The sequence below is a fragment of the Pezoporus flaviventris genome, unplaced genomic scaffold (assembly GCF_033815535.1).
Source record: "Pezoporus flaviventris isolate CSIRO_AGI_PZ_B2104156 unplaced genomic scaffold, CSIRO_AGI_Pfla_v1 ptg000083l, whole genome shotgun sequence".
Lineage (NCBI taxonomy): Eukaryota > Metazoa > Chordata > Aves > Psittaciformes > Psittacidae > Pezoporus > Pezoporus flaviventris.
The window spans coordinates 4,530,595-4,544,543 of NW_026892631.1; the positions used below are offsets into that span (position 1 = coordinate 4,530,595).

The 13,949-nt window shown below is 46.4% G+C and overlaps 1 protein-coding gene across 3 annotated transcripts in view; it reads left to right on the top strand.

Annotated features, from left to right (window-relative positions):
- Positions 1 to 8,278: 8,278 nt before the first annotated feature.
- The window catches only part of STUM (stum, mechanosensory transduction mediator homolog), a 42,739-nt gene continuing 37,068 nt past the window's right edge, over positions 8,279 to 13,949 (top strand). For all 3 annotated transcript variants that reach the window (XR_009747182.1, XM_061475204.1, XM_061475205.1), the window contains exon 1: positions 8,279 to 8,566. Coding sequence is in view for 2 of the 3 variants with exons in the window: in XM_061475204.1 (XP_061331188.1) it covers positions 8,380 to 8,566 (187 nt within the window). In the remaining variant the exon portion in view is untranslated. The remainder of the gene's footprint in view (positions 8,567 to 13,949) is intronic.

Consider the following 13,949-nt stretch of genomic DNA (forward strand, 5'->3'; position numbering starts at 1 on the left):
AAGGAGATGGTGGTCTGGAGAGGTGCGAGTTCATACATATGGAAGTATGCAAACTTCCATCCGAGGTTTAGGAAGGATCCAGGAAGAAATCCACAGCTTGACTTCCCCAGCGAGGGGGTGGATACAGAACGGAGGTGCTAATTAAGGACACACAAGAACCACTCAGGAAGCAGTGACTTCATTAATGATAAGGACTAGATGGAGAATCATACTTAACAAATCTGTTGCGCATGGATCTTCCAGTCTAATTGGACGTTAGAAATGCTCTTTTAAATACAGCAGAACCTAATACAGAAGACTGTTCAACAGGAAGCACACGGGCAAAGGTTCTCAAGTAACTACAGTAAGGGTTTCATAAGAGAGAACAGAAACTTTGGATGTGGACTGATCTTGCAGATGAAGCACTAGGATGCTCAGGGATCACTGGATCAAATCTCCCAGTCTCTGGTGACATGACCAGGCAGTTCTCTACAGCCGTGTCATTAACAAGTATTCCAGCTGGCTCAGCCAGCATTCCTATGGAGCCCTGGAGAATCAATGCTGGAGTGAGATTTTGGAGTGAGATTCATGACACAGAGCCCAGGGCACGTTTCCTCAGCACAGACCCCCAAGTCTCCCTTAGCACTGAAAGGGGGAAGTCGGATTAATGGTTAGCGAGGCAGTTTTAGTCAAGGATGGAAAACTGCAGACTTCCCCCTCTCCCTCAGCCTTTGAAAGCCAAAAGCAGCTATGCTGTTTTCTTTCCCTGAGCTCACCATTGTCCTTTATCCAGGATCTCCCTACCTGTTGCACCTCTTTGCTGGGAAATGCAGAAATGTAATCATCTCCATTGTAAACACCCCTGTCGGGGCTTATACACCACTTCCTGCCTAGTCCCCATTGCACTTGACTCATCTCTCCAAATGAATGCACCAGGTATCCTCTGTATAGGCAAGAAAACTCATGAGGTGATCAGCAAATGCAACATTAATCCCATCCTAGATTAAAAGTAATTTAAGTAGATGTTTTTATGTGCCAAGAAATTACTTAAAGTAATCTTCCAGCTTCAACAGGAGAGGTAGGAAAGGAGTAGATGGATTCAGGAAGAAAACAAATATATCCTCACAAGCAGTGGTTTAGATTGGCAGTGCATAAATAGCAAGAGAACTCTTTTACAGTTAGGTGAATTGGCAAAACAAATGAGGAACCAGCATACCTCCCTGCACATCCTTCCTTGAGTCCACTTACAACAGGACATTCAGTCCCTCTGCATCCTGGTAATATCAGCTCCCACTGCGCGAGAAGCAGCTTCTGTCATCATTCCCTTCTTGATTATGACAATCTGCACTTTTACATTCCCAGCTCTTGCCAACATTAGTTGGGTGCATTATGCTTCAAGTGAAGCTTTGCAATTTCTTCTTTTGCTGAACAAGCTTAAAAATACCATTTTTCTCCTATTTTAATTCCTAATAGCCATGGAACATTGCTACAATTTGTATGTCCATGCAGCATTTACAAAATGAGCCAGTACAGTCTCAGAAAATCAAGTCCCCTACTTGCTCGTAAGAGAAAGACTTGGCAGCATCACAGAAAGTTCATGTTGCAGTAAGTGTTTGGCAGTGCACAGGTAAAAATTCTCCTTCTTGAAGGTAAGACAAGACCTGCTGAAGCATTTGTGAAGAGCCCAGTCTAGTGTGGACAGAGGTTCTACATAGGCTTTTACACACCAAAGGGAGATTCCCTGTAGCCCACAGGATGACTGCTCTGAGGCCCATCCCAGTTTGAAGTCCACTGGGTTATTCAGAAACACCCAACAACCCAAACCAAACTGAGATCCTTACATTTCCCAGCCCACCAGACATCTCAAGGAAACATTCCTCAGACAAAACCCTTTATCTATTCTCAGCAAGACTGGTTGGAACTGTTGAAACACCTGGTGAGGACATCGACACATTGGAACAGATGAGAGACCTACTGCTGTCCCACAGAGTGCTGGACAACAGCCTTCAACATGGACCAGAGCCCAAGCAGCCATGTTTAAGAAAGCATAAAACTTCTTACTCTCCACATATAGAACTCCACATCCCATTGGAAACCCCTGAGCTAGCCAGCAGTGCTTATGCCTTACACCTCTTCACATGTGACCCATCTCACAGTAGCTGCTGATTTCCATCCAACTGAGAATGCAAAGCTACAGGCAACTGTAGCACAGAAACAAGGACCGAATGCCTCCTACTCCTGGACTTGTAATTCATGTTTAAAATTAATCCCTCCAGATAAGGGCTAGAACAGTGTGACAAAAGCATGCATTCCCTCTGTTCTGGTGTTGGTAAATAGAGGACTTCATTCCTCACAGTTTGTCAAATAGATGGGTACCTTTCTCCAGGGTAAAAATCTATGTATGCTGGCAAATCAAACCTCTGTCAGCATCACGATTCAAGCAAATCCCAAGGAAGGGGAGCAGCATATGTTTTTCTATTTCACAGCTTTCTGCAGAGTCTGTTTTACAAGACATAACATTTAATCCTGTCTGAAGCAGCTTTTATTGAGAAACAAAAAGTATTAAAGCTTCAAAAAAGCTGATCTGTGGAGTAATTTCATTTAAGGCAGAGCATGATGGCTCTGCAGCAGATTACCCGATAGACTGATGTTGTTCTTAAGTCACAGGAGAGTCATAATTTGACTCCTTCAGACAATCTGAAACAGTCTGTACACAGAAAGCTCCAGTTTCACCTCATTAGAAAACATGTCCAAGAATAATGGCTTGGAGGGGGTCAACGCAAGTGTACAAAGGAGGGAATCTCATCTGTCCAGGCACTGCTTTAAGTTATAACTAAGATACCCTAAACCCACTAAGACCTGCTTACTAATCCATTCCTGTTTACCTTCCAGGATTGCTTAATCTTTCAGGCACCTAAATTTAGAGGTGCTTCACTACACAGACAGGCTATTTCCTTACTGCATCATTTGAGTTTCCTGTTGCTGCTCATTCGTGCTCCTCTATGGAGACAGGTATCTCTCTCCCACCTGCAGTTCTGCTGTGGTTTATTTTAGGCTTCTGAACTCTGCCCAGGTCCATCATGATCACAGCATGACAAATTTCATCTTACATGGTGGTAACAGTATTCAGCTTTTAAATAATAGTCTCTGGCAGAATATTGAAAACACAGATACTTGGTTCTACTTTGTGTGAAAGGTACAAAACCATTCAGTGTTTGTCTTCCAAAAAGGGAGAAGCAGAAAGGATGCCAAATGCATGAAAATACCAAACATTTCCCATTGTTTCCTCCCAGTCTTAACCAGAGAAACAGATGCTCAACTTAAGCAAACTTGATCATTCCTGGAAGACCTGGGGATCTGCTTCTACTGACTGCAGGAGGGACCATACATGGCTATGTAAGCTTGCAGACAGCAGGAATCTCACAGTGTTTGAGTAAGGCTGGTACTGGAAGCTATGGGACAAGGCAGAAAGGGAAAACCAGATCATCCTGCAGAGACATCAAGACTGACTGGACATGGAGATCGTGACTAGTGGGAAAGAGGGGAGAAAAAAGAGACTGTATTTGTGAGGTGTAGGAATGGGCCTGGAAAACACAAACAGCAAGATTTTGGCATTTCCAAGCACCATCTTCTGAACCATGGTAGAAGAGGACTGAATAATCCATGATACTAACTATCACAAGAGTTAACTCCTAGAAACTTCATCCTGCCCCCCACACCTACAACAAGTGGATGCCCAGGAGCATCATATAACGCCTGTGATCAGTAATTAGTTCATGCTGGAAAGGACTGCTTAAACCAAATAACATGATGGAAGCATGTAGGAATGCTAGCTGAATATACATCTGTTCCAATGACAGAAAAGAAATGAGTTAAAAATACAGACAGCATGAAATGAACCAAGCAAGAACCAAACTACGTCACTCCTTTCCTTCCCTAAGGATTTTGGGAGATGTTTGGAGGTGAATTAAAATCTGCCTCTAAATTTTGTCATTCAGGTCCATCCCCACCAAAACCACTTCATGATGGGGAAGAAGAAATGAAAAACAAAGACCACTATTTCAGTGGCAGGGAGTCATCAGCAGGATACCGTTCAGAGCAAAGGACTTGCATTTGACAAGCAGCTGGTGTTAGAAGGCGAGTAGAAATGTGTTTCAGTCAGGTTGCTTTCTTTATCTTCTGTGATGCAGCTGCCTGATACTATTGCAGGTTTCACTGCAGGTTAATATCTTTGCCAACCTGTAGCAGACACAGGTAAATCCTAGCGCTTCTTGGTGACATTGGCAGCATCACATACTCTCAGGACACAGCCTAACTTGGCTGCCAATGCCACCATTAAATGTCCGAGGCCAATAGGAATTCATGGAAAGAATAAGGCTCCCTACAGTTTCAACAAAATCACGTAACAGAAGATGAATTAATAAATACGAGGCGATTATTGCTCCCACTGGAATCAGTGCAGCATTTCCACCAGCCTGGGCACAAAGAATCCACTTCAGCATTATTTTTACAATACGTGGAGCAATGCTGGATTTACAGCGGTGTGCTGGAGCGCAGACTGCGGGGCTCCAGCTGCCCCCAGGGACTGTTAGTGAGCAGTAGCCCTGCTTGGATCCTTATTGTCTTTGTTAGAAAGACTTCTAATTTGATTTGTGTTTGGTACTTAAGGAGACTACTTTGAAAGGATCCAGGCCCAAGAGTGGGGTGCCCCAGTTATGGCAGATGTGTCACTGGTATTCAGTTTGCAGGTTTCCTCCCTTTCCAAAGCGAGAAGCAAACTGCTCCTGGTCCTCAAAACACTGTAAGAGAGCTGCACCACCCTTTCCTTTTGCAGGATCTCTAATTTGCCATTGACCGCATAAGAACAACTTAAATACTAGTAACAAGCACAGAGAGAAGGAAAAGTTGGTCTACAACAGCAGGGCAAACTCATACAACCAACTGATCTTGATGTTCCCTTTGGCCTGTGTCATGGTTTAAGCTACTACTGCTACTGCTGAAGCCAGGACAGCTGGACAGCACTTCCCTTACCCTTCGGTGTATAACTAAAACCACCCATACCTGCAGATTGTTTGAAATACAGCTTGTTTATCCAGTGTGGAAACCCAACAAAGGGAAAATCTCCCATTATAAAATCTCACATCACAGCTCCTTGGAAGTCAGCTAGTGACTGTGACACAAATGCCTTCTGTCCTCAGCTGGGAATTTGGTGACCGTGAGCCACATGTTGGACTCTCCCAGGCTCTCATAAAACTCTCAGGATACTGATCAAAGCTCCAACATATAATGCCCACAGCAGAGTCCACATGCAGTATAACTAACGACAAAGGCTTCACAACAAGACCACTGGCTCCTGTCCATCAGAAGGTCCAGCTTCAGTCTCGGCAGCACTGAGACAAGGCTATTTCACAACCAAGTTCTCTGTTTATGCTTGCTTATCAAGGACCTGGCAACTACAGACATCCTTTTCAACACTAGAGGAAGTCACAGGCCAGACTACTTTGGTTTTAAGAGCTACAACAGTGTCGAAGGCTCACCCATCTGCAGGATGCCCTGCAGTCTTGTTGCCACCTGGGCCAACTACAACCCCTACTCTTTCACCAAACATCCAGGAGATTAAGGTATCTCAACTTCTTAAGACTATGAAGTATTCGCCCTTGAGGCACAGCTGCAATGCTTGTCTTCCAGTACCTAAAGGGGGCCTACAGGAGTGCTGGAGAGGGACTTGGGTAAGAGCAAGTAGTGACATGACAAGGGAGAATGACTTTAAACTGAAAAAGGGTAGATTTAGATTAGACATTAGGATGAAATCCTTCCCTGTGAGGGCGCTGAGGCCCTGGCACAGGGTGCCCAGAGAAGCTGCGGCTGCCCCATCCCTGGGTGTCCCTGTGCCCGTGGACGAGCTTTAAGGTCCCTTCCAACCCAAACCATTCCATGATTCTATTTTACAGTGCTTGCCTCTCCCAGCAGTACTATGAAGAGAAGTCCAGAGAAGGCTTGGGGGGGATGCATCCTCACTCCTCTGTAACCCTCAGAGTAATGTTGCCACCAATTCACTTGTTTAGAGAGAAGCTTGGAAACGTCACAACTTTTACACGACGGCATCTTTAATACACTCCCAGCCAGTCATAACTTCTGCCTGAGGCGCCTGAGAACCTCCACAAACACTGGCAGCCCAGAATTAATGATGCAGTTCAGTCTAGAAAGGGCTGCACTTTAATAGTGGGTACAGCAAGCCTTACGTATTGCCAACTAATCTTGAAGAAGTAAATGCATCAACTCACATTTGTCAAATGCTTTGAGATCTTCCAAGGAAGCGTTCCATAAAAGCACAACCTGTTATTAAGTATTTATGACAATATATTGTTTTAATTAATCTTCATCTTTGGTTTTTCATCTTGGGCTATACTTACGATGGCTTTTTGATTGTTTTCAGTATAGGTAATGTAGGCTCACCTGTATATGACTGAGCCTTCACCAGTTCATCATCTGGTTGAGTCTACAGAGAATTATATCATTGCAAGTTATTGATAGCATTCCAACTGCCTTGCAGTCAGTCAATATTCATACCATAAAGATTTCTCTTCTGACTGTAGATCGATCAACCAACATCAAAGTCACATCAGTTACATCAAATCTTTCCAAGAGAAAAGTGCAGCTCTCCAGCAGCTTTGGGTCTAGGGCATATAATAGGCTGCCATGAACTATTTTGATAGAAATAAATGTCACCATAAAAAACCAATAAATAGCCAAGCCAGGCTGGCTAATATGCTCCAGAAACATGTCTGAACTGTGCATTTAATCACAATGAAGTGAAAAGATTTTTTGGATGAAAGGCACTCAGAAGATCAGCAAAGAAAGCCTGAAGTTAAAAATAAGAGATTTCACATGGGATGGCTACGATTTTATGGCTCAGAACCCAGCTGTTAGAAACATAAACAAAATATAATCTAGGAACAGGATTCTGCATCTGTGTCATTGAGTTTACCTAACTTTTTCATGGTATTAAGTCATACTGAAATCAATTGAACTGTTCAATCACATGTTTGTCAGGTGGCATTCCAATGGCTATATATAAATATTTAAAGATTTTATGCAGGGATCTAAATTCTTTGCAGGAATTCCTTACCAAAACCACAGCTTTGAAGCACATGTAAGACACAGGCTCTCCTCTATCGCTTATGCAAAAATCTTCCATGTGTGCCACACTTAGGTTTTATATCAGCATTTATGCCTTTAATATTTGCGCTGTTTTCCCTACTGAACCCCATCTGCAGTGACCAGCCTCGCCATAATTTTTTACTACAGACATGATCAAGTTCTACTACCATTTCACCCATTAAACTGCATACCAAACAATAATTACCAGCCCTACAAAAGGGTATTTCATTTATCAAGGCTTATGTGAATTCAGGTACGTTCTTACGGCTGTCCCAAGCCACGATTAGCTTTGCAGGGGTATATTTTTCTTTTCTTTTCCTTCTGATTTTTGCATCTCTCCTCTTTTTTCCTCCTCTTCCCTCTTACAGTGGGGCTTTTCAAGCAATGAACAATGTGGGTTCAATTTACACCTTTTCTTACACCTTCACATCACAGCTACTTTTAGAACCACACAGGGCATTATTTTCACCCCCTTCTATATTCTTTCACGCCAAAATGGCTTTTCCCCTTCCCAAAGATCGAGCTGAACCAACTTCTTGCCCTCTCTTCCCATCCCGGTACAGTCTGGAGGGGGCAGCACGCCTCAGAGGGGTGCACTCCCCAGATATTCCCACAGTCCTGAGTACAGCCCAGCCTGCTTTCATAGAATGATTTAGGTTGGAAGGGACCTTAAAGCTCATCCAGTTTCAACCCCCTACCACGGCCAGGGACACTTTCCGCTAGACCAGGTTACTCCAAGCCCCGTCCAACCTGGCCTTGAACACTGCCAGGGATGGGGCAGCCACAGCTTCTCTGGGCACCCTGTGCCAGTGCCTCAGCACCCTCACAGGGAAGAATCTCTTTATATCCAACCTAAGTCTACCTGCTTAAGCTCGAACCCGATGATTTCGGACGGGTTGGCCAAGTTCGGTGCCTGCGTGAGAGGCCGGACACCCCTCACAGGCTGCGATGGACGGGGGGGAAGCAGCGCGGCCCAAACCGCCTCAGTCACCCGAGGTAGAGACACTTCCAACCGGTGACCGGCCGCTGAGCGACCCGCGGCGGGGTGATGAGGGATAACGGGACGCGGGGATGCGGAGGGGAACGGCGCCGGCGTGGCGGGCACGGCTGCCCGTGAGGGGCGGGAGGAGCGGAGGGGAGGGGAGGGGTCGGCGCGGGCCCGCGCGGCGGCGGGAGCGCGCTTGGCGGCAGCTGGTGGCCCGGCGGGGCACCGCCACCCTCGGCTGCACCGCGCCGGCCATGGATCCCTTCCCCAAGGACGGCGAGAGCGCGGCGGGCGCGGAGCCCAGCCGGGGCGCGGCCCCCTCCAGCGGGGTGGTGGTGCAGGTCCGGGAGAAGAAGGGCCCCCTGCGCGCCGCCATCCCCTACATGCCGTTCCCCGTGGCTGTCATCTGCCTCTTCCTCAACACCTTCGTGCCGGGGCTGGGTAAGGAGCTCCGCAGCCCCGCACTGGGGCCGGGCGGCAGGGCGAGGGGGGTCTATGGGGAGAGCGGTTGCTGGCGGCGGGACGCGCTCTCCTCACCGGGGCCAGACCCCGACGCGGAGGCAACTTTCCTCGACGACGGCGCTGCGAGGAGGGAGGGGACGAGGGAACAAGGGAAGGAGGCGGCGAGTCCCTGCGCCCCGGAGCAAAGTTTTGCGGCGGGGTCCCCGGGAAAGCCGTCGTGTTCCTTGGGACCGCCGCGGCGCCGTAGCGCGGCTTCCCGGGACAGCGGGCAGGGAGCGGGGCGTGCGGCCCCGGGGTCTGAGCGCCCATCCCCGCGCCTTCAGCCCCGTGCGCCCGTCCGCTCCAGCCGGGGCACAGCCCCGCACAGGGAATGGCGTGGTTTCGGGCTGTCACGGCTCTTGCGAACTGTCATGTTAGTCCGAGGACCGAGGCGCAGCGCGACCGTGTCACTCAGCAGCTGCAGAGGCAAGCTGCCCGAGTTTCCTCAGGAGACCCTTGGAAAATGTTGGTCCTGTAGCATTGCTCTAAGAAGCCGATGTCCGGAGAAACTGGGGACTCACGGTTTCTCAATATGAAGTCCCTAGTGAGTGACTCGGGTAACGCATCCGTGAGCTGTGGCTGTGATCACAGAACAGTTTGGGTTAGAAAGCACCTCAAAGCTCATCCAGTTCCAATCCCCTGCCACGGGCAGGGATTTCCACTAGAGCAGGTTGCTTCAAGCCCTGTCCAACCCGGCCTTGAACACTGCCAGGGATGGGGCAGCCACAGCTTCTCTGAGCACCCTGTGCCATTGCCTCAGCACCCTCACAGGAAAGAATTTTAACCCCTTCTCTATTTCACTTTACTGCTTTTTAGTTCAGAAATACTCACTCACTGCAAGCAGAGCCTAGACTTTGAACAGTTACAAAGGCACCTGGAACTGAGAACTAAACACAAACATTCCAGGTGCAGGCAAAACCATCGCATTTAAACAAACCCAAACCCATTAGTCCATACCTTGAATCTCTCATAGTCCTTTCTTGTCAGCCTTTTCTGCTACTCTGGCCACTGCCGAAGCCTTCTTTGTGGTATGGGAGTATCTCCCAGCTTGCCCTGCTTTTAAAGAGCTACTTAATTGCTTGGTGTGTTTCAGGTGGCTTAATTCTTTCATGAATCTGAAATTCTCTAAGTTCTTCTGATTAAAATATCACTTAAGTCTGAGTGGTAAACTGTGTGCAGTGTGTACAAGCCAGTGCTATCCCAATGTGTTTGCTTTGAACCTGCAGATGTGTTTCAGAGGGAAACTTCCACTGTTTGAAATAGCTCCGAATTTTCTTGTGGAAAGAATGGCATTGTGCTTCCAGCTGTAATGCTGCTTGCTCAGGTGTGTTGCTTTCATAGCCCTTGTGCGCAGCCACCTGCAGAACCTGGAGTGATGCATCAAACAGAAACTCCCCGGTTGAGTGCTTTCATGGGGTTTTAGGTTATGGTTATTTAGCAGTTAATTTCCCACCATCTTCAGAGAGAGCTGTTCAAAGCCAGAGCTTTCAAAGAGAATGTAGTTTTCCGTTGGCGTCAAAGAAACTACATCTTCACTGCAGATGTACAAGAAAAAAACCTGACTTACCCTGTCCTTTTCCTCATTTGAATGATCTTATACTTCAAACTGTGCTGCTTTCCACAGCACAGTAGAAAACACTCTGTGTTCTTCTTCATCCTAGGAGGGTAGATCTCCATAAGCCATCCTTGTGCCAGAGCTGGCTTGAGGTGTGACTATCTCTGGCTGCTGCTGCAGGGCTGCTGGACATAGCCAGTGTTGTGCCTTCCATTGCATAGAAGACATTGGTGAAGGAGAACAGTAGTTCTTCTACAGTAGTGCTTCTTCTAAGGTAGTGCTTATTTTCCAAGGGCAAGTGTATAAGGCTCCCAATCTGTGCTGGCTTGAAAGCTTGAGAGGTGAATCTGGACTCTGCAGCCACGTTGGTTGCGTTATCACCAACTGGTTGCACCAGCCCAAATGGATTTAATCCTATTTCGGGGTTGGTTTTTCTTTTTCAACAGGCAGAGATGTTTTTTTTTAAGCTTGTTTTCCATTTCAGCAGTACTTTCTGGCTGTCAGCACCACTGTTCCTCCCAGTCTTCTGCTGCAGAAGTAGCAAAACAAACAAACTACAAATCAAATCCATGTGGTGCTCTCACAGATTGGTGAAAAGCATCATTTGGAGATGCATCCTGAACTCTGTATGCAAAGCATAGCACTCAGGCTGTGCATAAATGAACCATTCTCTTAATGAAGCTGCTAATATCATACGCATTTTGATAGAAAATTTACTCCCCGATAATATACACTAGAAGTGACTAGAATATGGCTATTTACAATCACAGGCATATCCTGTCCTATATCACATAGCCCACACATAAGGGGAAACAGGAGGAACACAAATCTACTGGCAGGAATAGTCAGAGTAAAAAGGGATCTTGTGTTACTGTCGCACTTCAGCCATCTCGATGAACTGAGCAACACTTGTAAAATAAATACTGTTTGCAGTGGTGTGAAGTGTTCGTGTCTAAGATGTGAGCCTGTTCCCAGGGAAGTTAATGGCAAAATTCCCATCGATTCCTGTAGTCCAGATTTATAACATGTTAAAATGATGTTTCACAGGCTGTTTATTTGGCCTGCTTAGGTGGGGAGTGTGACTGTGTTTACAGGGCAATGGAGGTTCTGTTTTTCAGTCCCTGAATTCATTCCTCCCTTATTTTGTACGTAGTTGTCATTCATGTGTAGACTCTGCAGTGCAATTTCAATGAAGGGTCAGAAGCCACTGGGATACACAGGAAAATTGGCAGCACCAAATACACCAAGTGTTCCACTGCTTGGAGGCTGGTGCGTTTGAGGTGTTCATTAGTGCTCAGTACCTCAAAACAGTGATATCCAAACAGAGCTTGGGCTCCGTTGCAGGCTACCAGATACTCAGGTAGCCCCAGCATCTGAAAGCCTCTATTTTTTTTTTCAGTTAAAGTAATTTCCATGTATTATGGAAGTCATCTGTGAGGGTGAAATCTGAGAATCTGAAACCTTCAGTTTCTTTTCCCTTTCCACTCTTCGTGTTTTGCAGTAGTACTCTATTTGGACAGGAGAAGTAGCACTTTCTCTTTGTTGATAGTCACTTCATTTTTTTCCAGTTGGTTAATTTTCAGGGTTCTATGCAGGATCCCACAGCTGCAGGTTTTAAGATGCATTGTAAACTGGGGTTTAATTACTTTTTGCATAATATGTTACAAAAGACTCATGGTGCGTTTTTCATACCCGTCGGATATGTTAACTTTCATCTTGCCAAAACTTTAAATTCAGACCAAATACAACCTAAAAAAGCTTGATTAGCCCATCTACTTGTAATCTGTTTTGCAGAACAGCCTTGGATTTACACATTGCTTCCATGCACTGGGATAGACACAACCACTTGGAGATGTCCTGGATCAGGATTTTCCATGGTCTGATGCGATCTTCCCCATCTGTATGGGATAGGGCTGCAGGGCTGAGCTGTAATGAAGGTGTCCCTAGCTCAGGTTCATAAAAAGAGCAGCTAGAACGAAAGGTAGAAGGGGGAGCTGGTGTTGTCAGTGAGTGCTGTAGCAACACCCATTGTGCTGTTGGCTACCAACGATCCAGCTCTGCCGCAAGCACCCTGTGCCACCTTTAGTTTGGCTTAGAGCTTCTGGAGCAGGCTCTGAGGCCTTGGGGTCAAATCATGCTGTGACAAGCTCTAGAGAACGGAAGGTGGTGACACCACCAGATAAATGGTGGTGTATCCTCTCTTTTCCAGCTCCCGCAGGACTGAGCAGTGTGCACCTCCAGCCGGTACGTGCTGCAGATGGCAGTTGAGAGAAGGGGCTGGCCATGCCCTTTAGCTGGCAGACTGTGTTCTCTTGGAGCTGCCGTGTGCCAGTCAGCGTAGGAGAAGATCTGGCTCCTTGTCATTCCCTGAGCTGATACATGGGAATCTTGCCCTCCTTCCTACCCGTTTTTCCGTCCCTCAACATCACGTGTGTGGGAGGGGGGAAACGAAGAAACGAGAACTTGAGGCAAATGTGAGAAGCGAGTGGAATTATCTCAAAGTATGAGGTATTCTCCAAGATGAATCCCTCCTGTCAGGAAGGGGGTGGACTTTTGGATCACAGCCTGAATTACGCTATTTTTATGCAGGGAGTAACTGAAATACGTAACGTGAAATTGTGTTAGCGCAGGATAGGAGAGCAGCCACCCATGTGCCGTGAAATAGCCGGTGGAGGAGATCATGAGTGACAGCTTCTCACTGACAGCTACAGAAAGAAGGGATGATTCCCAGCCCACTAAACTTTGTTCTCCACATTGTACAGCTCTCCTGTTCCTGGGTGTGTCAGCTCCGTACTGAGTCTTCTGCCATCTGTTAGTTCTGCTTGAATCTCGATAGAGCGCAAGGGCTAGACCTTCAACTACGTAAATACAGCTTTACATGCTCAATTTATAGAAGCCAAGCATCTGCAGAAGGCTCTCATTAGAAGCCATGGCTCTCTTCAGCAGCGTGAGCTCTCCAAAGAGCTGAATAGAAGTGCAGAACACAACACCCAGGGAAGTTGCAGGGATGAGTGCTGCATAAAATTACCAATACCCATTTTATTTTTGTTGTTGGAATGGTAAATATGGATGCCTCAAGCAAGCATCCATCGCCTTCATTATTGAAACAAAGACTTTCAAGGGAAGAAACACATTTTCTTATCTGCAGTAGGACAAATACTGCAGAAAAGAAAGAGGGGCTTTCCAGCCTCTGTGCATTGAGACCTCAAACTTGTTTTGGCTGTTGTCTTCTTAATCATGCTTGTTTTTCCCATGGACATGCAATCCAGTGAATCTGGGTGATGTACAAGCTGCTTTGTGGAAAACAGAAGTTTTTCAGGTGTTTTTATGGATCTGTGTTTGTGAACATTATTACCGGAACTCTTTAGCTAACGCTGCCTTTCAGTCTGTAACGTAGAGACTGCTGGTAGTCTGCAGAAACAAGCTATTTGCTCATGAAAGCGTAATTAAACAAAGCAAACTTCCTATCGGTAGGCTTCACTGTTGCATTTTGATCTTGACAGGATCAAAAAGTTCTTTGTGGTAATTTCTTCATCTGCTTGTGCAAGGCAACCTGTGATAGAATACCTTGCATCCTGGTTACTGCTCCATCGCTGGCAGCGGTATCAGCTGTGCTGTACATATTCCTTACGGTGAGGTAAAGCTGGGCACAAGAAGCACTGAATCTGCAGGTTTCTCCTCCTGCAGGTTCTGTTCTTGTCAGTATGGAGAAATCCATTGATTTTTTTCCTAAAACAAAGATTTAAGTGACAAATCTAAATGTCTTAT